This window comes from Thermobia domestica, chromosome 10, assembly GCF_964235325.1.
Source record: "Thermobia domestica chromosome 10, izTheDome1.hap1.1, whole genome shotgun sequence".
NCBI lineage: Eukaryota > Metazoa > Arthropoda > Insecta > Zygentoma > Lepismatidae > Thermobia > Thermobia domestica.
The window spans coordinates 150219313-150246663 of NC_137463.1; the positions used below are offsets into that span (position 1 = coordinate 150219313).

At 35.5% G+C, this 27351-nt stretch overlaps 1 protein-coding gene across 1 annotated transcript in view; it reads right to left on the reverse strand.

The window, feature by feature from the left end:
- Window positions 1-27351, reverse strand: part of ACC (acetyl-CoA carboxylase) — a 776633-nt gene that overhangs the window by 350728 nt on the left and 398554 nt on the right. Inside the window, exon 21 of the mRNA XM_081728639.1 lies at window positions 17442-17736. Coding sequence (XP_081584765.1) covers window positions 17442-17736 — 295 coding nt within the window. The remainder of the gene's footprint in view (window positions 1-17441; window positions 17737-27351) is intronic.

Genomic DNA, 27351 nt, shown 5'->3' on the forward strand with positions numbered 1-27351 from the left:
AATCTTAACAAGCATGAAAAAAAGAAAAAAGAAATTTCAGGTCAGAATTATTTCTGCGCACCTCCGGACGCTGGATAATAAGATGTTGAAGTTCCTCCTTAGCTAATATTCGAAGGGCGGGAACACGAAAGTGTACTATTGTAATAAAGAAATTAAGAATAGAATCAGGTCTACGGGTGTGTGTAGGTGTGGCCATGGCCCATAAGGGGGATGTTTCGAATAAATAAATAAATAAATACATACATATACACATACATTAATATCTACTTACCTACCTACCTACCTACATGAGAGTGTGTGATTTGTTTATTTATCAAAATGTTGCAAACATTTTAACAAAATACTACACCTCTGAGATTAATATGGCGTTCAACCTTCTTTTGTATTTTTCGCGAAATTCAGTGTAGTTCAGTAGTTCACTACTATAAAACTGACCATAGATGTTAAATAATGTTCAGGTCGGTTGATTAAGTGGGCCAAGGAGGTATTGAAAAACATCCTCATTTTCCCCAAACCACTACTGAAGAAGTCTGGCTGAGTGTAATATATCGTCGCCTTGGAAAAATGTCGTTGTAGAAAGGATCATCTAGATCATATAACATATCTAGTCACCTAAGATGTCCAGATGATTACTTTCAACAATTTGTTCTTTAACAGTAATAATGGGACCAACGGAATACCATGAAATTACGGCCCACGCCAACACACAGAGCTGCCGGCATGTTCAAGTCCAGGAAGTATGCAGCTCCGAACTGATGCCTCTTAGGGCCTCCGCCATCGGGTATTATGCTGCAACCAAGAAGAATGGTAACTGTTACTTTACCACTGAACCATGTTACTTTATTCTAATCATCATATGCTTTCAGTATCCTATGTTTCGCGGTACGGATTGCGGTGATCAGATTCAAGTACATTGGAAATAACCGGACCGTGAATATTAAGATTATGCAGCTTTTGCCAGATTGTGAAAGTAAAAGCCGAAAGTTCAAGATGCTGATTGAGTTCTGCGGTCATTTGTGCCGCAGTAACTCCAAGATTCTTTGTGACAATTCTGCTAAATCCTCAGTGACCTGAAAACTCACCTAGATATAGTTTCCGTTCACTATTCTTCTTCTCTGATAATATGGTGCCATGACTTTTGTATGCCGTCATCATTTTTGACAATATTGTTCTCGATACAACTAATAATAGGAGAGCGTTGTATATAGTTACTCTAGCTAAAACACACTTATTACAATATTTGTCCTCTTTGAAATCTAGATACTGCCAACATCTGTCCAACTGCTCGTATAACTACTTTTACATTACCTCGTGATTACCTGGTCGCAGATTACCTCGTATCAGTCACTAGCACCGCACTAACACACGACATTCGAGTATATAAGAGTATTTCATTTATTTTGTTCCCTGTCTCTCTTCATACATACAAATATATACTAACCTAGCAAAAGAAAATATAAAGAATACATGTGCATTCATTGGTACGTGTCACTCCACAGAAGGAATCAATATTGATGTTGGAATTAGTACTTAGTGGACTCACTTTAGCAGCGCGTGAAGCTTCAATTCAATGGGCATGGTATCTGGTAAATCACCGACGTAATCGTATGATAGGTGGTATTACAAAATGCCTCAAGTAATTATCGTTTGTTTGCGCAATTTTAGGTGATGTCACACTAATTGTAGCAGATATCGAATATTATTTAAATAGGGTTTTATGTTTGGGAAGTGACAGATTTAAACTCCATTTTCCTCTTGGAAATCGAGTGGCCAATTTTGTCCTATGACATGATAACCCATTCATGAATTGTGTCGTGTCCCGCGACAGTATATGACTGGACCAGTTCTATGAATTATACCTCACAGAAGATACTTACGTATCCGTATTTCATCGCAGGATGGTGACATTATTAGGAATCGTAGTATGCCGATTACTTCCATACCCACTGTCGACCACTGTCCGGAACTTGGCAAAATCGGTTTTGAATGGAGAAGATTACATGAATCCAAAAGTGCTATGGCTTTTTCCATAAGCATGTGATTCAGTTGCGCTTCCAAATCATTTGAACTTTTGTACATCGACGATTCTTTTTGGCGTAAATTTCCGTCGGTAAATATCCGTACTATACATATACCGCTGAACAGGTGTGCTGATATGTCATTACACTCCGGACAACAGTGTGTTTCAGGTGTAACATTTATTCCGATCGATCCTGTCCTGGATATCTTTCCTGTTTGAAGAGCAATATAATGTTGTTCGCAACTGCAAGCGTCCATGAAATACAGCGCTGATTTCTACCACACTTCCATATCCAGTTACGTGTCCTCGACTAAACTTCGTCCATTTCTCATTCACCTCTGGGCGGGATGATGCCACTTCTTGCTTTACATCTACACACAAAAAGAGACCTACGTCATACACCACGGCAATTAATATTTATTTGGAGTTTCCAGAAACTCGTGAACCTAACATCATGTACATACAAACAAGTACGGAAGTACTATGTACGGTAGATAGGTGTTTTTAATAGTTTACTTATATCTTTATTTACTTCTAGATACAGACATCTTATTATAATAACTGCAACCCCCATTTCACCCCAAGTCCGTCGTCACCCGGCGGCAGTAGCATATGATGCACGATGCCCTTCCAGTCCCAAACGCACAGCATAAACTTCCTGGACGCCACTGTGGACTATGTCAGAAACTGTGGAGCTTCTCTTTGCTTCGACTATGATCTTTCTTGCACATTGTTGCTGTACATTCCTCGTCAACCACTTCATAAATGACTCGAGTTCGTTACTATTCAGTAGATTCGCTGATAGAAATTAAATCGAGTGAATGCTTTCGAGTCATATTATGTAGTACTTAAACGTCGAGGTTTTTGTAGTTAGTTTTTTCCAGAGGTTTCAGTACTGTTTAGTGATGAACGTTTAGGTCACTGTCGATATTATGACTGCCTACATGCTCATCTTTAACTTTTACCAGAATATCATTCATTTTTGCTGGGATTGGTTGGCCATTACAAGAAGCATCTTTGGGATCGTAATTTCCGGAACGAAAGCGAGTGAACCATCCCTTGGTTGTTGCTTTTGATAACGTATCTTGCCTATAAACAGCACAAATCGGAATTAAATTGTAGTAATGTAGGGCATTTTGGGGGAAAGTTCACCATATTCACTCTTCACGGCGCAGTGCGTTATGTCTAATTAGAATAATTTCAAAATTTTTTGCACATGTAGTAGCTTCAACTGTCAGCTCTCAAATAACGTTAAAGCTGGCTCGCTGCGACTCATGTATATAAATTGTCATTGACAATACACACATTAGGCAGAAAAAAATGCTGAAAATGGTAATGAAGAATGCACTTATTAGGAGAAAAAATATAATATATGAAAGAATACAAAACCCAGTGTGACAATTTGTATCATCAATCTTGATCTTAATCCAAAAGTTTATTTTCATTGGTAATTTGTAATATAAGCATATATTGTATCTCCTACTGTCTCTACTGAAAACTGATGTTTGTTGTTTTCCTTTCATCACGTTTCCAATCTCATTTTATATACCTAATACAATTTCAAATATTTCGTTGGAAATAATGGGTTCTGTAACGTTTTTGTGCACGCTTATATGTGAAATATACCGTGACAAAATATATCGCGACACGCGTTATTTCAAATACGAAAAACAGTGGAACTAACGGTCCCTAACACTTCCAACTTCCCGCCGAAGCAATGCATATTTGAAAATTCTTTTGAGAGCACGTCTGGGAATTATACCTATATGGAATTTCTTTCACACCCATTGTACATTAATGAAATATGCATTTTTAGATTGCATATGTATGACTTCATTTAAGCAGAAATGGACTGCCATTTCACGGTTTCTGGATTGCAACACACCACGTATGGAAATTCAGTTATCTCACGATTTTGGACGGTCACAGCTCTGAAATCATGCAATTTTCCCCACAGGTTCATCTGAATTTTTCTCTTATCTTTATATAACGAATTGCCTCTTACAGTTTATCGGTATTGTCCATAACATAGTTTTATATATACATATATATATATATATCTGACTATTGGCATACATTCACAGCACATAACAATTTATAATATTATGCATAACATACGAAGTCTGAAACACACATGAAGCATTCGAAGTAGATTGTAATTTTCGTGATTCTTGAACTTACACATTTATATACGTTTTCAAGATGTTATTACCACTATTCCTAACTTACTCTTAATTTCTCAAAGATGGAGTCAGGTATGGGAATGTGGAGTTTGGAATATTTCAAGCAACACACATTGCGTCAGGTATGCTCAAACGTCCTATTACTACTACTACTACTGTTATTATTATTATTATTATTATTATTATTAATAATAATAATAATAATAATAATAATAATAATAATAATAATAATAATAATAATAATAATAATAATAATAATAATAATAATAATAATAATATATGGTGTTTAACTCATGCTATATAAGTATTTTAAATTGAAACTTTTCCACTTAACAACTGTAGTTAAAAAATACCATATCTATCATATGGTCAACGTAGCATAATATATATATATATATATATATAAAACACTACAATTAAACGTACTGAATCAGCAATTTTTAATCTAACTTCGAGATTTCAAAATACTACACAAACTTAGGAATAACCTTATGACTACTTCGCAAAGTTTACCGCCGTTTATTTAAAGAGGAGTAAAGTTACGCAATTTGCCACTACACAGCACGTCCATACATGATACATACAACTTTTCTCTCAGTAGAACGAAAACTACATTATTTCGTCAATGTACACTCTTAACATGACTCTTCACGATATGTGTGTTTACTGTGTTTTCTATACAAGACAAGACAGAGGCAACACTATAGAATCTAAATTGGTGATGCAACCGTTACGAAAGAGGAAAATACAATTTCTTTCGTAGAGCTCCTTCGTGGCTAAGCGGTTAGCATACGCGCCTTTGGTGTGGGAGACCCGGGTTCGATTCCCGGCGGGAGCTCATGTGGTTGGGATTCCACTTTAATCAGTAGGTCCACGTCTCATATAGCCTCGCTGCTCATCGGGACGTAAAACTCATAATCAACTCAACTCAACTCAATTTCTTTCGTATACTAAGTGGTTTGATTGATCTCAATGAACCCCCGTTTCTAGTGGCGTTGTTGAAAGTATAATTGTATATATAAGGTCACTAACATCTCAACTATGTCTGTATTTTCCAAGTTGTCCTGAAAAATTGTATTGGATGAAAACCTCCTGGGAACAAAATAAAATTATGTAAGGAGTTTCCTCCACATCATACAAGTAGAACTAGGGAAAATTCAATACTGCAAAAATGACTGTAATTTAAGTGAAACGTGTATGAAACCTATTTATTTAAAACACGCATATAACAAATCATATCTGAAAGCTTACTAAATATGCAAAAGAACCGTGGTATTTTTCCCCTTTTCATGGTCGTGGTTACACTATCAATATTATTATTATTATTATTATTATTATTAATAATAATAATAATAATAATAATAATAATAATAATAATAATATTCAACTCCTATATTTCATAGTTAAAATAAGTAGCTAGCTTTATCTATTGTTATTGCATTATGGCTAAGAATTTTCAGATAATTTTTAGTTCCGCAGTTACTATTTGCCATAAAATAGAAAAGTCACAACGGAATATTACACTCAAAGGTAATAAGAAAACAAGTGGCTTAAGCGAGAGAGATTTCGCGGTTTAACTCTATCTTGAGTACGACATTATGGAAAAATAAACATTTACTATATTAAGATACACGTATATATACAAAATCGCACTTGCCCTGGAAAGATATGAGATTGAAATGCTGCGTACCACATTGAAAAACACTACTCAATGTATAAACTAAATGCTAAGTCAAGTGCTACGATTAAAATTAGTCCTCACAAGGGGAGTTTCTAAATTAAGATGGCGCCCAATAAATAATTTTTCAAACGTGTTCGTAGCAACATTCGTTTGGAAAATCAACGGTCGAAAATTTCTGATTTGATGGTAGATAGAGACCAATACTAACTAGATAGAAGGGATTTTGTGTAATAAATTAACATTATGACTATGTTTTAAGTTAGTCAAACGCTTTTTATGGTATGCTCTGCAATTGAAATTCTTAATCATTTATTTAGTTAGATTTTCGTTTTGGAACGCGTAATTTTTCATCAGTTACAAGTTATGAAAGTTCATTTCGCAGATTATGAATGTACTGTTCAGCTAAGGAAACCATGAAAGTGCTGAATGGATTAGGAACATTTTGTCACATAATTCTTGCACCAACTAATTGCATTCGATTTTATTTTTCAATTTCCATTAGACCGAGATAAAATTTGACTCATGAACAGATGACATTCAGAGAATATTTTCTCCACAAATATAAGAGACATGTTCTGTGTAAACAATAAGTGAATTTTATTTCAGCACATGCTAGTAATGATTGCGTCATTTTACGACCATTAGGTTTATTTGTTTATTTTCAACATAGCTCAGGCTGATTAGTTGTTAATGCGTCTATTTTATACTAAAACCTGTTACCAAAGTAAAATAATTATGAAGTGAAAAATCTGAGAGTTAAAGTGAATAAAATAATTTGTTTTCGAACAAATTCTCCTTTATAAGCAGAAAATGTCGATCTATTGAAAATTTCTCTATTACACTTAAATTATAGCTTACCTTGTGGGCAAAATGAATGCATTGCATGTATTTTTACTTTTCTTGACTTACTGTACATAAATATATACTTTATACTTGGATTTTGTTTACTAGTTTAAATATCACTAGATCCATTTAACTTACGGTTACAGAGCAATTCTTTTCTTTCGTTTTAGATAAACCATCTACCCTCTACGGTGACAATGAAGTTTCTTTTGAGAATACACAATTGATTTTATTTGCCTGGTGGGACTATTTACATACACCCATTAACCATTTCTCAAATGATTTCGTGTGTAATTACTAGACCGCACAGACAAATTCTTATTAAAGTTCGCAACGTGCATGTGATGTAATGAATAATATGAGATTGTCATATTCAGGATTTCCAAAGCTCCTGAATGCTTACAGAAATTGTTCCGAATGGGGAAGTGAAGGAAATAATAATAATAATAATAATAATATTAATAATACGTTAAAATGGTAATGAGGTGTTTCAAAAATTAATGAAATACAACAATCAATCAAAACATAATACCTTGAATTTAGAAATTTTGTGAACAGGAATACAGTATGTTGTTTGGTTTATATTGAACTGAATTAGGAATACCACACTGGCATCTGGTAGAAGAAGGAAGAGCGAGTCCACTGTTTTATGGGGTAGCGCGTCTCAAAATTGTAGGTGAGTGAATGTTGTTAAATTATGCCATTGTAAGAGAGAACTACATAATGAACTTTTTCCATGCTCACTTCTCCTACATATGCATAGTGAAACAGTGTCAGTGTAATGTGTTCATACTTGGGTTGACTATTGTGAAATTCATCATTACCCGTTATACACATCAGAAACCTGCGGAAAGCAGTCGCCCACGGAAAGCACCAAGGAGGTTTCAAAGAAAATGATACCTGAAGTGCTGTAGCGGTTAACCGATTGTCGTACCAAAAATAAATAAATAAATAAATAAATAAATAAATAAATAAATAAATAAATAAATAAATAAATAAATAAATAAAAAATTTAAAAAAAAAATCCAGGGACCGAAGGTGTGATTGGCCGGTGAATCATCAATTTGGCACTTTCAACTCTGAAAACAGCCGTTCATAAGCAGGTCCGACTGAGGTGCATTCATAACACACGATTAAACCATGTCTCCCCGTCACACTGAAGAAAGAAGAACAAATTGCAGGAAACTATGTAATGCACCCGGTGGGTCGAAACGGAAAACCAGAGGCGAATCCAGAAGTGGCGTGCCGCTCCTCCTCAAGAAAAAGTATATAACTGTTTTCCAACGAGACGAACAAACAGTATTTTTTTTTTCAATATACTAGACCAATAATTTGCATTCAGAATATTGTCGCTAAAAGCTAGCGAATACCTTTGCACTGATTTAATTCTAGAAGTTTCGGTAGGTATACACTTGACTATTTTCAAACATTTAGTGTATACTACTCTCATACCTTTAACTGCATCCCTAATTTAAAGTGGGCATCGTTGAGCTATGAAAATATTAGCTGGGTATATAGCCATCCCGTATACTTTTCATTATATTCCTGATTGTAATGGATAATATGTCGCGTTTTCCTCCGCTCTTTCCATTATTTTGGCTACGGATGAAGAAGGATCAATGAAGGTGGAAGTCTAACTTGTTTTAAATATATATATATATATATATATATATATATATATATATATATATATATATATATATATATATATATATATATAGATAGATAGATAGATAGATAGATAGATAGATAGATAGATAGATAGATAGATAGATCTATAGATATAGATATAGATAGATAGATAGATGGATAGATGGATAGATAGATATAGATTTATATAGGGTGTTTCAGATGTCCCCTGACATAGGGTAACTCTGTTATAATCGAAGATACAACAAAATGTAAAAAGCGAAACCGTCTGCAAATATGTTTTCAATCTAAAGTGAAGGAATTTTTTTAAATCGGACGAGCCGTTTGGGCTGTACTCTTTATGCACCCAATGTTAAATGAAAATGCAATTGCCATTTACCTGGACCCACAACATAAGTGAATGAACTTACTGTCTTTTACGGTAACGTGTCGATGGCCAACCCCTATTTCAAACAGCAACTTCATTCACTTTTGTTGTGAGTCCAGGTAAATGGCAATGGTGCATTTTCATTTAACAATGAGTGCATAAAGAATGTACAGCCCCAACGGCTCGTCCGATTTAAAAAAAAAAAATCCTTCACTTTAGATAGAAAACACATTTGGAGACGGTTTTCCCTCTTAGATTTTGTTGTAACTGGTAAGTTACCCTATGTCAGGAGACTTTTGAGACACCCTATATATATATACATCCTCCATAAGCACCATCTTTGCGAAAACACTTATGTGTCGAGTGGGGAGGAGGATTGCGTGCTCCCCACAGTAAAATTTAGTGCTACTAGAAGGCCCATCGCTACCGAATTGGTCTAAATGGAGTAGCCAGATGAAGAGTGTTCTGGGAGAAGGCAGCAGTTCTCCAGAAGCCAAGTTGGAGGAAATCATAGTGATAGGTACGGCAACTTGGTCATTAGCTCAGGCGTGGTCAGAGTGACTTTAACGGCTGGGATACTGCGGGGGGAAGGCAACGGGTAATCACCACTCTAATTTTCCCTAGTTTGCTGGCAGCAGAAAGAGAACATATGTACAATGGTCTTTCGCAGGTCAAAATATAGTTCAGGAGGTAAAATATCCCCCCTTCGAATCTCCGACAGGGGGATGATTTGGGAAGGACTATTTGACGAGAAAGTAATAATGTGGAGAAGACAGACAGAAAAAGAAAGATAAGCAAGAGCAAAACGTTCAGAACAGGGACATGGAACGTACGTACTATGTTACAAGGAGGAAAATTAGAAAATCTTAAAGAAGAAATGAAACAAAATAATCTAGATTTGGTAGGAGTTTGGGAAGTTGTGCGGGAAGGTAATGGGGTGTTGAACAGGGAAAGATATAGAATGTTTTACTCAGGTAATAAAAAGGGTAGCCATAATGGCGTAGAAATAATTCTTGGAAAGCGCTTAAAGAAGAAGGTAGTGAAAGTAGAATTTATTGATGATGGAGTCATGATGCTAAGACTTAAAGGAAAAACGAAGGATCTAGTGGTGATATACGCAGTGACGACTTCGCATGCAACTGAAGAAATAGAGGAAAATTATGAAAAAAGGGAAGACATTATAGACCGGGAAACGAGGAGTGCATGCGTAATCGTTACGGGAGATTTCAATGCAGTTGTGGGAAAAAAATAGAAAGGTACTACAGCGTAGGCAAATATAGGTTAGGCTAAAGAAATGAAAGGGGAGAGGGACTGGTGAATTTCTGTAGACAAATTCACTAGTAATTGGGAATACCTAGTTCAATCAGCACAAGAGAAAAAGATATACATGGAAATACCCAACAGACGGCGGAGGATATCAGATAGACTATATTGTGATCCAGGGCAGGTATCGGAATAGCTTGAAGATCGCGAAGACCCTTCCCGAGGCAGACATTTTCTCAGATCATCATTTTGTGCTGGCCGAAGTGAATATTCAACTGAAAAATGCAGAGAGAATAAAAATAGGCAACAAAGTGTGGAATATTGAAAAACGAGGAAATAAAACTTTTCGTTGAAAAATTCGAAGAAAAATATTCAAAATATTCAAGGAAAGGATAAATGTAGTTAGTAACAGAAGGTGGGAGCATATTAAACTTTGCATACAGAAGGCTGCAGAGGCAGTAGGTTACTGCGAACACAAAACGGTTAAGAAACCATGTGTTACGGAACAGATATTGCAGAAAGTGAGGGAAAGGAAGATGTGGAAACAGATTGAAACAGAAAAGGACAGAAAGATGTACAGAAAGTTAAACAATCAGTTACGAAGGGAAACAGACAGAGCAAGGGAAGGGTTTTATTAAAGAAAATGCGAGAACATAGAAGGATTAGAAAGAGTTGGGAAATATGAGGAAATGTACAAGGAGGTAAAATCTATGGAATTTCAACGGAAATAAGGGGTATTATGATGCAAGTAGAAAATAAGAATGGGAAGGTAGTCAGCGACAGAAGTGAGGTCATAGGAAGGTGGAAAGAGTGTTGAGGACTTATATGAGAGTAGGGATAGACCGTGTAACCTAAATGTGGAAGTAGAAAATTATGTAGGCAAGAATGATAAAGGGTTCAGGATTCATGGGGATGAGTTTGAACAGGCTATACCCAAGATAAAGAATGGAAACGGAACTGGGATTGATAATATAATAATCGAATTCATTAAAAATATAGGAGACAAGGGAAAGAAAGAATTGTTCCGACTATGCAATGAAATACATGAAACAGGTGAGTGACCAAAAGACTTTCTGAAGACGATCATAATACCGATGGCTAAGAAATCGGACCCAAAGAGATATGAGGATTACAGAACTATTAGTCTCATATCTCATGCAGCTAAAGTTTTGCTCCCAATACTGAACAGAAGGTTATATGGAAGAATAAATGAAGAAGTTGAGGAGGAGCAGTTCGGGTTCAGTAAGGGTAAGCACAAGAGATGCTATTGGATTATTAAGGGCGATCGGTGAAAGATTTATAGAAAAAGGGAAAGAGGTGTATATTGTATTTATTGATCTAGAAAAGGCTTTTGACCGCGTGAATTGGGAATTGTTGTTGGGAGTTCTAAAGAAGATAGGTTTGGAATGGAAACATCGAAGACTCATAAGAAACTTATACATGAAATAACAAGTAAGTGTTAGGATAGGGGAAAGAACTGGCGGAAGAGAGTGCAATTGGAAGAGGAGTTCGGTAAGGATGTTGCCTCTCGCCAACACAATTTAATATCTATTTAGAAGAGATAGTGAAAAAGAGTTTACATGATGATGACCGCATTTCGGTAGGAGGTAGAATGATTAGATGTGTAAGATATGGAGACGATATGGCGCTTGTTGCAGAATCTAAAAAGGAAATCAATAAAATGTCAAAAAACATGAGGATGGGCTTTGAAGAATATGGGATGAAAATAAATGTTAGAAAGACAAAAGCCATGGTGATTAGAACGAAGAGGTCTGTGTCAAATATAAAAGTGGGAGGAAAGAAAATAGAATAAGTGAATAGTTTTCGATATCTGAGTAGTATTCTTAGTAATGACATGCAGTGCGAACGTGAAAAAAAAGCAAAGGTAGGAATGGCGAAGGAAGCCTTTAGGAGGAACAAAAGTCTGTTTTCTGGGACACTGAATAAAGAGTTGAGAAAAAGAGCTATAAGATGCTTCGTGTGGAGTTGTACTTTATGGGGCGGAAACATGGACATTACGTAAAAGTGATGAAAAACGACTGGAAGCCTTCGAAATGTGCGTGTGGAGAAGAATGGAAAGAATTAGTTGGGTCGAGCGGAAAACGAATGAGAGGGTGTTAGAAGTGGTGGGGGAGAAAAGAACACTTTTAGATATTATCGAGAAGAGGAACTGTTTGGGACATTGCCTGAAAAGAAACTGTATCATGAAGGTCGTGCTAGGGATATGGTGGCAGGAAAGAGAGGAAGAGGGTGAAGGAGCCTGCAACTAATGGACGATATAAAAACAGAAAGATCGTAAGTGAAGACGAAGAGGTTAGCAGAAGACCGTGGCGCATGGAAGCTTCTCAACTGCGGCAAGTGACCTGTCAATAAGGGTAGGATACCTATGATGATATACAGGTTGTTTCAAAACAACACCGTCAACCTTTGGGAGGTGATTCCTGACACCAAGATAAGACAAAAAGTATAGACCAACCTGGGTGCACAAATCCTTTCTTTCGGAGTTATAGATGCCATAAACATTGAAAAAAATGCACTTTAAAAGTCCATAGCACCAATACTATGTGACCTACCGCAGTCGGATCAAGACTTCACTTAAGAACTAGTATGTTCTCTATCGAAATATCCATGTTTCAGAATCCTGCGGTACTTCTGCAACAGTTTTTACAGAGGTAGTTGGTGAGTACTTAAAATTATATGCCCTTAGCCAAACCCCTTCTATAAAAATTGTTGCGTGAGTAACGCAGGATTCTGAAACATGTATTTTTGTAACATATTAGTTCCTCAGTGAAGTTTTGACCCGACTACGGTAGGTCCCATAATTTTGGAGCTACGGAGCTTTAAAGTTCATGTTTTTGGCAGCCTATAACTCCAAAAGAAAGCACTTGTGCACCCAGGTTGGTCTACACTTTTTGTCTTACCTTGCTGTCAGGAATCACCTCCCAAACGTTGTCGGTGTTGTTTTGAAACACCCTGTATAAGAACTATCTGACGCGTTTTTGTGTGATGCGCCCGGTCATTCCCAGCATTGAAGTGTATAAACAAACTAACTTTCTAGCCTTCTAGACTGCCACCACCCCATGTATTATATATATATATATATATATATATATATATAGGGTGTTAATGAACTATACCGACAAAGTGTAAGAGGTGATTCCTTACACAGGGTGTCTACTAAAATTCCAAAATGAAATTTCGTGACTTTTTTGTGACCTTTTCTTTACCAAATCATAAAATTTCGTAATATTTTCAAGAGCGAATTTGGGTGCGAATTAGGCCGAATTTTCATCCATGCGATAGAAACGTACTTTGATTGCGATTTGGTAGCGTCTAAAGCCGTCCATGAAAATTTTTGGTGGTGAAATTTGACGTTTTATAGAACAAAATTTTCCAATCTATACTTACATTTGAACAGTTAAAAAAAAATCGTGACCCAAAAGCTAAATTTCGTGACTTTTTTCGTGACTTTCATGATCATTTTCTGATTTCGTGACTTTTTCGTGACATTCGTGACCTTCGTGACCGATAGACATCCTGTTACATCAAAATAAGAGAAAAAGTTCATATCGACCTGTGAAGAAAAGTGCATAGTTTCAGACCTAGGGCTGTCCAAAATCGCAAAAAAGCGAAATTTCAAGAGGCCCTAGTTCGAATTCGAGAAACTATGGATGGTGATCCTTATCAGCGTGAAGGAAATTACGCATGCACAATCCAAAAATGCATATTTCCTTAATGTTCAATGGGTGTACACAGTTTCCCAGCAGGAGGAAATTTCTAGACATGCCATCAACTGAATTTTGAGATATGCTCTGACTTGATGATTGGTCCAAAGTAGGCAAACAATAACCTTGACAGCAATGAACACGGAATCTTCTGGCGGGACGTCGGAAGTGTTAAGGATCCTCAGCAGCACGGTCTCTCGTACTCGGGAAAAACGCATGCTGCGGTGTTTTCTTCCACGCTGATTAGTGAAGTAAACGTGAAATATACCGTGACGAAATACATGGCAACACACGTTATTCCGAACACAAAAGTACATGGAGCTGCCGGTTCCTAACACTTACGACTTCCCTCCGAAGCATTCGGTGTCCATTGCTGTTATGGCTTGCCTCCTGCGTGCCTACTTTGGACGCTCCTTGAAGTCAGTGCATATCTGAAAACATGGGCGGCGATTAGGGGAAACAAGAGGGGGCAGTTGCCCCCCACTTTTTTGAAGTGGAGACCTAATTTATATAGTTTCATTTGGAAATGTAAAAGGGTGTCCACACAATTTGGAGAAAAGATCTCCGACTTTTCCCTGACTTTCCATGACGAAAGTTCCAGATTTCCCTGACCCCTGAATAACTTAAAAATATAGAAGAAACAAAGAAACCCCAGCCTCCACACTTCCCATAATAGTTGGCCTTGTCTCTTCCGCTTCTGTTTCTTTCTTTTTTCAATTTTCTTTCCAAAGAAATGTAAATTTACAAACATGTGCATTAGGCCGATATTGATTAGGCCTACATATTACACAAAATGTAAAGTTACAAACGAAAGTGTGCAGCATACAGAGTACTTAAGATATGAAAAAAAATACATATTATAATACCATTTACAAAGCATTATAATATTGCCTATAGTAATAAAGAGTTCATACATGATTTTACTGATTATTAAAAAAAAAAAAAAAAAACACACACACACACACTATGTAACACACATTACATTATGTAACACACACACACATTACTTTTGCTGGTGCAGTTGTTAAATGCAACCCATTTAGAAATTTGTTTCCATACTTTCTCGCATAGTTTTCTTCTCATTGATCTCAATATCCTTCTTGTCGTCTCCGCAGTTTAATTTTCTTCTCTTCTTCCTCCAGCTCCTTTAGTTGCTGTATCTTCCGTTTCTCTCTCCTCTTCTCGTCTCCAGCATTTATTTCTCTTTCCTTTTCCAACTACACCTGATATTGTCTCATTGAACTTCTCACTGAATTTATCATACCTCTTGTAAATTGTTGTAATTATTAATCCTGATGATCCACCTATTTTCATCACAGAATCATATATGATCCGTTGAGCAACCAGAGATTCTTCTTGTAAGTTCTCAACAATGAGAATTTTATTTATTGTGAGACCACTTTCAAAAAATGCGTTTCCATGAAAGAAGATAAAACACAATTGCATAACTGACCATAAGTCAACGAAGTTTTTCCCATTTCCTAAGTAAAAAACTCATCTAGTCCAATACCATCTCTGTCATTGGCTATAAATTCATTCCAGTGTTCCTTAAATTCTTCAGTCTGAGCTTTCACTGTGAGCTGGAGATATTATTTCTTTGCGTTCTCAGCCACTTGTCCAGATATCCTCTTGGCACCATTCAATTCTTCTAGAACAGCTTCTACCCTTTTGAGCATATATGCCAGGATGCAGTTAGATTTGTTTCTCGCAGAAAATTAGTTTCAACAACTATATCAGAGAACACTGACTCCCTCAATATAATCATTGAGAACATTACATTTTGCATCCAGTAACAGTAAAGAAATCAACCCTATTTCATAAATTCAGTAATTGAACAATGGATCCAAATCGATTTTTTTCCTGACTTTCCCTGACCAATCTGCCATTTCCCTGACTTTACCTGACACATTTTTACTTCCCTGACCTTTCCCTGACTTTCACTTATTTTCCAGAATGTGGACACCCTGCTAAAGGTTTTGTATGTATTACTGTTTCATAGAAAAGAATGGTGCCATATGATATTTGCCGTTGCGTGAGTACGTATTGGTTATTTGTCTTGCCATGGAGTTAAGAAAGCTACAGGAATTGCGTTTTAATTGCACTTCAAAGCGATTAATATTGTAATTGCATATTTCTTTAAATGTCATAGCATATGCTTGCAGTACTTACTGTATTTTATTTTCTAAGAGAAAAAACATTCCTTTAATGGCATGTGTGGAATTAAAAGTATAAGTTGTTCATTAATCCCCAGTTTCAATATAACTTCTGCAAAACAAGCCTCATTATTCATTACTATGATTAATATTATCCTTTTTATTTATTTGTTTTGCGAATTTATTATTGAATAATCTGATCAAACAGTTTTCCAGACAGAATTTTAAGATATTCATGAGCAAGATCTCAAATCTCTTCTTACACTTTCGATATTTAAGAGTATAAAGGGCTAGTACCTACCTGTATTGCTCTTATGAATTTACTTAAAATAGAAATACGATATACGGCATTTTAAGTGAAAAACGATAGTATCCTATTAGTTATACAACCTTTCATCAAACAAGTGTTAGAAACAACCAGGAAATCTAACATTGATATACAATTGTTCTGATCATGTCTTGCCCCCCCACTTTTAACGTCCAACCGCCGCCACTGTCTGAAAACTATTAAAAGCTTATCTGAGAATTACACTCTGTGGGGAATACGCTGTACACCTATTGAAAATGGATGAAATATACACTTTTGGCTTGTGTATGCGTGACTTCCTTTACGCTAATAAGGACCACCATGCATAGCTTCTGGAATTCGAACTAGGGCCTCTGAAAATTTGGCTTTTTCGCGATTTTGAACAGCCCTAGCTCTGAAACTATGCACTTTTTGCCATAGGTCCATATGAACTTTTTCTCATATTTTGATGTGAAGAATCACCTCCTACAGTTTGTCGGTATAGTTCATTAACACCCTGTATTATATATATATATAGGGAAAATATTGAAAATGTCTAATTTATTCTAGGATCTTTCACTCCCCGCTCATAGAAGTTCCTGTGGCAGAAGTCGTCATAATGGATGAAACATAAACATATCTATCTGACTATTGGTGGTTACATTTGGGCACTGCCATACTGTACTAGCGATGTCACAGCCAGAAATCTTGTCGCCTGGATTCAGTTGTGCAGTAAGTTGGTGATACGCAATGTTGATAAAAATGTGAAAAATATCCCACAATTACCGACCATAACGTATATAGTTATGACAATACTCGTAGAATAATAAATACAGCAGCCTTCTTATGTTGACCATTAGTGTTTAGATTGATCGGTTTCTCAGTTTTTCGTTTCTGTTGTAATACTATTATTTATTCTTACATGAAGAGAATAAATATTTAATATTTATTCTTCATCCTTTTTTGTGCATACCAGAATCAAAACGAAGATGAATTTGCAGTTCAGCGAATTACGAAGGAGAATTCTGTGCTACGAAGTTAACAGACGCCTACACACAGGTAAAAATTGTTTTATTGTTTATTGACATAGTATCATATTTAGTTAAGGTCTATCAAATTAACTATTAAGATTAATTAAGATAAAAATCCTCTAAAGTAGCTATTTTAAGAAACTGTACAATAATTTATATGACTAAATTTTCCTTACTTTTAGTGTACATAGAGTAATTAAAAACACCTCTCGTTAAATTCACCGAATAAAATGTAGTACCTTCTTCTCTTCCTCAGTCCTAATTACATCTCCAAACGAGGTGCTAATATTAATGGAAGTGCTAAGTCTGCTTTCACTTCCTTCAACAGAATCTAGGACTTTAGGTGATAGAGCTGGAGACGAGAATTCATCAAGTAGGTCCAAAACTTCATCAATATTATTTTCCAGTTCCTCAAATGAAGTGAAAGCAGCCATATAGCCTGTACGACGAAAATTTTCCATCTGTACTTGTGATTCAATAGGATTTGGATCTTCGAAGTGTCCCATTATTTGGCTTGCTCTGTACTGTGGAATTCTGTCAAAATAAATAAAATATTTAGTTAATTTAATAAATAAATAAATATTATTATTATTATTATTATTGTATTTGAATTTTTATTAGCAAACAACATACACAGCCACAGGTGTGTCCAGGCAGTAGGTGCATAGCACATGCAACCATACATATACAACCATCTTAGAATATATTTGACAGCAATCAATTGCACCAGCAACACAAAACTATAAATGCAATCCATATAGTAAAAATCAACATTCAAAACACTTGAAAAAGAGATTACATTCTGGGCTAAAATATGACATATAAATAAAGAGTCATAATTACGATAAAATGAGAACGTGCAGTGTCCAACAATACAGAAAAAAAAAAAAAATCTAGAAGTACAAGAAAAGATCAAAGGGTAAAACAACAATTTTAGGAAAACCAAAAAGGGATCAAAAGATTCCGATCTTGCTCAATAATTAGTTTTTGGATCAGGGGCCACAAAAGTTTTGAACAGATCCTAAATCGAGTTTTCGTATTTTCTACGGAATAAGCATATCATACTGAGTTAACTGATAGTTTGGGTTTGGCTACACTACAAGTAATTCCCTCGATGCAAGAAAATTTTTGATTGAAACGTATTGGATCTTTTGATCCAAAAAGAAGATAGACGGTTAAAATTAAAAAACTAATAATACTTAGAAGGAAAAGCTCTCAAATGGTATCTCGCTAAATTAAATAAGTAGATTTAAACTTTGTTTAAATACTTAATAAGTTCTGAAAGAAGTTTAACAAATTCAGGTGGAAAATATCTACAATAGAATAAAATTTATTCGCAGTATCAATGGTTTTATAAATAGAAGTTTTTTAGTAAAAGCTTTCGAGACAAAAGAACAAACTTTCTAGTGTTATGGTAAAAACTTCTTATGGACACTAAGTTATAAATAAAGAAATCACCACGACGAATATAATCAAAAAATTTCAGATCAAAAATGTACCGTCTATCGGCTAAAGACAAAAGACGGAGTTTTCTGTATATGTGAGGCAAACTCATGTCCTTAAAATCTTTGAACTTCCACCGTGACCAGGCTAGGAAGTTATTCTGAATAGACTCAATATTATTTACAAAATATTTGGCTTCACTGTTCCAAATCATTGAGCCATATTGCAAATGAGAACGCACATTACACACGTAGAAAATTTTGCAAGTATTTATACTTGAAAAATTACCTCAAAGTTATTTTAGGATTGCTAAATTTTTTCCAGTTTTAGATGTAATTACCTGTAAATGTGTTTAAAATATATATATATATTTTTTTTTATCTAATACTATTCCTAGATCTTTAACGCAAGTTCCAAATTCAATTTCCTGATTACCTATTATATATTTATAAGACAAAACATTAGTTTTCCTGGGAAAAGTTATACCCTGAGTATTGACAATATTCAAAGGAAGGAAATTATTCTCTGATTCTTTAATATACATCAAATATTTACTGGTTAACTTATCGAGTAAATCATTTATGTACAGTAAAAACAGCAAGGGACGCAGGTTAGAGCCCTGGGGTATTCCAGGTGTTATGTTATAAATAGAGGAAGTATAGCCATTATACCTAACCCAAAATTTCCTATTACTTAATTCATTATATGATTTGACAATTTGTACTTATACAGCTTACTTATTAACAAATGATGAGGCAGTTTATCAAACACTTGCAATATTGAAAGAAATAACATTAGTCTGACCACCAGATCGAATAACATAAAACAAACTTTGCATAAAACATCTAAAACTTATTTACCATTTATAACCCGTGTGGATTAGTATGCAATTGGTCACAGACAGTGCTATACAAATAGCTGTACACTATTTTTTCGAAAATTTCAGAAATAACATTCAGAATAGAAGTGGGTCTATAATCACTAACATTAGCACCTTGGGTATAGGTGTTGTGGATACTACCTTCCAAGCTTCGGGATAAATATTTTCATTTAAGCTCCAATTATACAAGGATGCTAATACTGGTGAAATTACTTTGGACACTCCTTCTATAACAAAAACAGGTATTCCACCTATTTCAGATATAGATTTAGTCTTTAAGGATTCAATAGCATCCCTTACATTTTTAGTTGTAATCAGAAGTGGTTTACTATCGCAGAAGTTTCCGATAAAGTCAAATAATTATTTGTATTACCAGTAGTTGGAAGTGTCCGATAAACTGATGTAAAGTACTTCGCAAATATGACTGCCAACAATCCACAACCAGTAATCGAGGAATTATATTTAACAGGTAAACTTTCAGATACTTCCAGACAGGAGAAATGTTGGAGATGCATATCTAAGGGTAAAAACTACCCTTAGATATGTCTCCAATATTTCCTGAGATTACTATTTAACTGACTTTCTATTTTTCTGTGGGAAATACGTTTGTCTTCTTCTAGCTGAATCTTAAAGGCTTTACTGTAATTGACAAATTATAAATCGTCTTCATAATTTAGTTTGTACTTTTCATGAGCAAAATTCTTAGCTTTTAATAAATACTAATAAGGATATTTTGGTGTTCTAGGACTCGATTTCGGATTATTATTTACCATAGCTGATACAATTAGTTTTTCAAGATCCAAAACAGCTTCAATAGAAAATATTATACCTATCAGTATTAGCTACTTGTTGATATAACGTATAATACTCAGCTTTAGCAAATTGAAAACATTCAGGGAACTTATTCACTTTACAACCCTTAGGTAAAAATTCAATAGTTTCAGGATGCGCTATATACTGATTAGTTTTTTCTTGAAACTCAGGTAGTGTTGGTGTTAACAAGATCAGGAGAGAAGACAGAAGATTCAACACACAGAGTAGAGTTATCCAAAGAAGCAGATAATAACTGAAACTTCAGTTCTGAATAATAATATATTCCTAGAAACTGTTCATTACTTAACCAATCAATTTTGGATATATTAAAGTCTCCAGATATCGTATATCATTTTCAAAAGGATTCAACCTACCAAAAATGTGGTTCAGGTAGTTTTCGAATATCACATGGGAAGAACTTGGGTGAAAATAAACACACGATATAACAATATTCTTCACAGAATTACATTTTAATTCAACAGGGTGTCTACTAAAATTCCAAAAAGAAATTTCGTGAGCTTTTCTTTACCGAATCATAAAATTTCCTAACATTATCAACAGCAAATATGGGTGCAAATTAGGCCCAATTTTCATGCATGCGATAGAAGAATGCTTTACTTGCGATTTAGTAGCGTCTAAAGCCCATCATAAAGACATTTTTGGTGGTGAATTTTGACGCTTTATAGAACAAAATTTTCCAGTCTGTGCTTATATTTGTACAGATAAAAGAATTGGTGACCCAAAAGCTAAATTTCTTGCCTTTCATGGCCGTTTATTGATTTCGTGACTTACGTGACCGATAGACACCCTGTTCAATCCACACACATTCAGTTGTAAGTTCAAGATCACTTGTGAGGCCTGCGATTCACTATATATATATATATTTTTTTTAAATTGCTATCAGAGATCTACACCCTCTATGACATGACGCTTTATTATATAATCTTGGCTCTAAAAGAGACATATGTATCTAGGAAATAATCGTAATATTTATAAATATTGGACAACTAGGTTTCTGTTACCGCAATTGTATCATATTTACAGTCGGAGATTTACGAGAGAAGATCACTTAGTTCTGAGTCCACTAACATTTTGATACCAAATTTTAAGATTAAGATTCATCAAGCCTAATAGGAGAATTATGTTTGTTAATAACTTCGCCATAGTTCCACAATTTAAAATAGAAAGATCCAATAACAATACCTGCAAGTCACACTTTAGAATCGTTATTTCGGGAACAATCTGGTTCATTCACCTCTACATGAAATGAAGAATCAGAATTACGTTTGCCCTTTACTCTGGTGCAGACCATTTCAGTTACATTGAGTTCCTTAACAATTTCTTCAACTTCTTCACTAGTAACTAATGAGTTGAATCTTGTCATATACAGTGTTTTTTCTTGATTTAGAGACTAGCAGGGTTCTTACAAAATTAGTTTTATCATTTTCCCTTATTTCCAGGCGAAAAACCAATTATTTCCCTGACGCGCAACATTTAATAAGATAATGGTGTACTGATGATGAATGCCTGTAAAAGCTAAATAAAAACTTGGAGCAGTGATTCTCAACCTGTGTGTTGCAAAAGATCAGCAACTTTCCGTTTGCAGCACTATACAGTAGACACAGAGCCATACAAAAGGCTAATAATAGCAGACAAGCAAACCAGTGTAAGCTAACCAAAGAATTGCTATTTGAGCTAGTGAAGAAACTTCATAAGACATCTTCGAATAATATTACACGCTAATGTTAAATTTATATATATATATATATATCTATCTATCTATATATATATATATATATATATATATATATATATATATATATATATATATATATATATATATATATATATATATATATATATACAGGATGAGTCAAAGTAAGTGTTACAAGCCAATATCTCGCGAACAGTAAATCAAATAAGAACAATATTGAGAGTCAATGTACAGAGGGGCCTAAAGAAAGAGTCAAACACGAGGTTCCCACCGCCCCCATTTTGGGGGAGGGGGTGTGAGTGAAATTTTTAAATGGGAACATAGGTTGAGTGATACCTCGTTCGAAAGAGGTTGAAAAATTGAGCAATTTTTGATATGGGGTGTCGTTCTCAAGATGGCCCCCCAAAATGGTCCTGTATCAGATAAAATTTCCAGTACTTATAAATCAGAAACGGCTGAGTAGAAAACGGTGAAACGAAAAATGAAAAAAAGAAAAAGCCATAGGCAACGTGGAATGGTATTGTTGCGGCGTTCCCAGGGACCTCATCATGGGGCTCCGGGACCAACTTGAAAATTTTAAATGGGAATATAGGTTGACTGATACCTTGTTTGATAGATCGTGGAAAGCCAAACAGCTTAGCAAATAAAATGTTTTGATTTCGGGCAAGCCTGTTTCAAAATGGCCGCCGAAAATGGAAAATGAAAATGAAATGAAATCTTTGAGTTTTACGTCCCACGGTTATGCCGGTGAGGCTAAAGGAGACGGTGATGATGAGAGATGAATGAAATGGTGGAATGAAGAAAGTGGGAGGAAACGGGAGAACCCCGAGAAAACCCACGCACACGGTGTTTGTCCACCACAAAGTTCACTTGGCGGGAGCAGGGTTTGAACCCGAGACCCCAAGCCCCAGAGGTGAACGCTCTACCACTGAGCCACCGCGGCCCCTCCGCCGAAAATGGTTCCACATTCAGATACAAAGCGCACTGTTAAATTCAGTGTTACACGCCAATATCCCGTTAACTATGCATCAAATAAGAAAAGTGATAAGAGTCAATGTACAATACAGACGGCCTAAGATATGGGTAAAACACGAGGCTTCCTCGCCCGCCCATTTTGGAGGGAGGGGTTAACGTGGAATTTTCAAATGGCACCACAGAGCGAGAGAAACCTTCGTTGATAGATCGTGAAATACCAAACAACTTAGTACAAAATTAGGACCTCGTGTTTGACCCATCTTTTAGGCCTGCCTGTATTGAACATTGACTCTTAACACATTTCTTATTTGATGAACAGTTCGCGGGATATTAGCTTGTAACAGTCATTTTGAACACTGAGCTTTGAATCTGAATGGGGAAACATTTTCAGCGGCCATTTTGAAACAGGCTTGCCCGAAATCAAAACAAATTTTGTACTAAGCTGTTTGGTTTTCCACGATCTATCAAACAAGGTATCACTCGACCCATATTCCCATTTGAAATTTTCCAGTTGGTTTCGGAGCCCCATGATAGGGGGCCTTTGGGAAACTGCAACAATACCATTCCACGTTGCCTACGGCTTTTTCCTTTTTCCTTTTTTGTTTCACCGTTTTCTACTCAGCCTTTTCTGATTTATAAGTACTGGAAATTTTAACTGATACAGGACCATTTTGGGGGGCCATCTTGAAAATGGTGCCCCATATCAAAAATTGTTCAATTTTTCAAGTTCTTTCGAACGAAGTGTCATTCGACCTATGTTCCCATTTGAAAGTTTTTCTCACAAAGTGGGGGGACAGAGGAACCTCGTGTTTGACCATTTTTTAGGCCCCTCTGTATTGTACATTGACTCTGAACATTTTTCTTATTTGATGTATAGTTCGCGAGATATTGGCTTGTAACACTTATTTTGACTCACCCTATATACATACATACATATATATATATATATATATATATATATATATATATATATATATATAACCCTTCTCCCAATGAGCAGATGAAACTTAAGAATTCTTTTTAAAAAATGTCAACAAATTGCTTCTATTAATCTCGAAGAAAATAAGACGTGCTCCTAAAATTTAGTAAACAAACGAAAAAACAATACTTTAATTGAATTTCTCAATATTTCTTTGAATTCACTAAAATGAGAAACTTCAAAATAATGTGTAAATGTATATGCAACTGTGAGAATGTAAATTGTGAATATTTTTCCCTCAAACGCAAAAATATTTGAAAGTTTAACATAATGAAAGTTATGGGGAACGAACATTACAACTGCCTATGCCAATTTCATAACTTCTATTTTCTTGTGCGATTTTTTTTTTCAGTTATTGCAATAGATCCTAATTGATATCAGAATAAAACATAAATTTGTTATGTTATACATATTATACAGCATATTAAAAGGTAACAAGAATTTTGGGAATGATCAAAAATATGGATCAAAAGTTTGCGATCTTGGCCGATAATTGGTTTTTGGATCAGGAGCTACAGCATTTTTGAACGACCCCCAAATCGAGTTTTCCTTTTTTTTTTTTTTTTTTACGGAATAAGCATATCACACCGAGTAAAGTGATAGTTTGGGTTGGCTACACTGTATGTAGTTCTCCAGATACAAGGCGTACAAGGCAATTTTTGACTGAATGAAATATATTGGATTTTTTGGATCAGGGGTCACAGAACGTCCCCTAAATTGAGTTTTTGTATTTTTACGGAATAAGCACATAATATTGAGTTAAGTGATAGTGGCTACACTATACAGGGTGTTTCAAAACAACACCGACAACGTTTGGGAGGTGATTCCTGACACCAAGATAAGACAAAAAGTACAGACCAATCTGCGTGCACAATTGCTTTCTTTCGGAGATATAGGCTGCCGAAAACACGAAAATCGAACTTTAAAGATCTATAGCTCCAAAAGTATGGGACCTACCTTAGTCAGGTCATCAAGACTTCACTTAGGAACTAACATATGCCCTATCCAAATATCCAAGTTTCAGAATCCTAAGGTACTCACGCAACAATTTTTATGGATTCAGTTTGGCTACGGACTTATAATTTGAAGTACCCACTAAATACCTCTATAAAAATTGATCCGGAAGTACCACACTTCAGAAGTTTACTTATGAAGCACTCCTTTTACTAAATTCACACGTGTTTGTGAATAAAGCGATGGTTGTACCAACGGACATAGGTTCTGATGTACGTACACTTCCGTCCACAGAAGTTCATGCTAAATCCAAGACAAGGCCCTAGATTTTTACGAATGACTTTTAGGTTTGGCTTATTTTCCCTGCAATTTTGTCACGGGCAAGAGAGGAGTTTGAACGATAATAGTTCCATATGCAAATCTAAATTTCACTGTGAATTAACAAAACAGCTACCATACAGGTAAATACGGTAATTTTAAGTTCAAAATTTGACACATTATTTATACTTTTAAGCTAGAACGATTTAAATAAGTCAGACTGAAGTAGGAGCAGTGTTATAACCAAAAATAGACTAAAATAATTAAACCTGTTTTACGTTATTTCTTAATTGTTTCACTACCAATACGAGAGTGAGCAAAATATGTCCTCATCCGGTTGGAGCTAAAATTATGGCATAATTTTACTTCCATTGAGTAGCCATTGAAATGAGCAGGGTAAAACTAAGACTGATAACATTCTACAGTTTTCTGGTAACATGTGATTCATTTTTCCATCTTTTGCATACGAGGTTGAGAGGAAAACCGGTATTTGCTTTTAGAAGGGTTGAAGATCTCAAAAAGTGAAATTAAATTTACTTACAATGTCAGTGTGAAATCCATGGAATTTCGGAGAAAACAAGGGGGTAATACCATGGCAGTAGAAAATAAGAATGGGAAGGTAGTCAGCGAGACAAATGAAGTCATAGGAAGATGGAAAAAATACGTTGAAGACTTATATGAGAGTAGGGATAGACCGTGTAGCCAAAATGTTGAAGGAGAAAGTGAAGTAGGCGAGGATGATAAAGGATTTAGTATTCTTCGGGATGAGTTTGGAAAGGCTATATCCGAGAATAGGAATGGAAAGGCAACCGGGATAGATAATATACCAATCAAATTCATTAAAAATATAGGAGACAAGGGAAAGAAAGAATTGTTCAGACTATGCAATGAAATACATGAAACAGGTGAGTGACCAAAAGACTTTCTCAAGGCGATCATAATACCGATGGCTAAGAAATCGAACCCAAGGAGATATGAGGATTACAGAACTATTAGTCTCATATCTCATGCAGCTAAAGTTTTGCTCCCAATACTGAACAGAAGGTTATATGGAAGAATAAATGAAGAAGTTGAGGAGGAGCAGTTCGGGTTCAGTAAGGGTAAGCACAAGAGATGCTATTGGATTATTAAGGGCGATCGGTGAAAGATTTATAGAAAAAGGGAAAGAGGTGTATGTTGTATTTATTGATCTAGAAAAGGCTTTTGACCGCGTGAATTGGGAATTGTTGTTGGGAGTTCTAAAGAAGATAGGTTTGGAATGGAAACATCGAAGACTCATAAGAAACTTATACATGAAATAACAAGTAAGTGTTAGGATAGGGGAAAGAACTGGCGGAAGAGAGTGCAATTGGAAGAAGAGTTCGATAAGGATGTTGCCTCTTGCCAACACAATTTAATATCTATTTAGAAGAGATAGTGAAAAAGAGTTTACATGATGATGACCGCATTTCGGTACGAGGTAGAATGATTAGATGCGTAAGATTTGGAGACGATATGGCGCTTGTTGCAGAATCTAAAAAGGAAATCAATAAAATGTCAAACAAACATGAGGATGGGCTTTGAAGAATATGGGATGAAAATAAATGTTAGAAAGACAAAAGCCATGATGATTGGAAGGAAGAGGCCTGTGTCAAATATAAAAGTGAGCGGGTAGCAAATAGAACAAGTGAATAGGTTTCGATATCTGGGTAGTATTCTTAGTAATGACATGAAGTCCGAACGTGATATAAAAGCAAGCATAGAAATGGCGAAAGAAGCCTTTAGGAGGAACAAAAGTCAGTTTTGTGGGACCTTGAATAGAGAATTGAGAAAAAGGCTCATAAAATGCTTCATGTGGAGTGTTGTACTGTATGGGGCAGAAACGTGGACACGTAAAGGTGATGAAAACCGACTGGAAGCCTTCGAAATGTGGGTGTGGAGAAGAATGGAAAGAATTAGTTGGGTCGAGCGGAAAATGGATGAGTGGGTATTAGAAATGGTGGGGGAGAAAAGAACCCTTTTAGATATTGTTAAGAAGAGGAAGAGAAACTGGTTGGGACATTACCTAACAAGAAATAGTATCATGAGGGACGT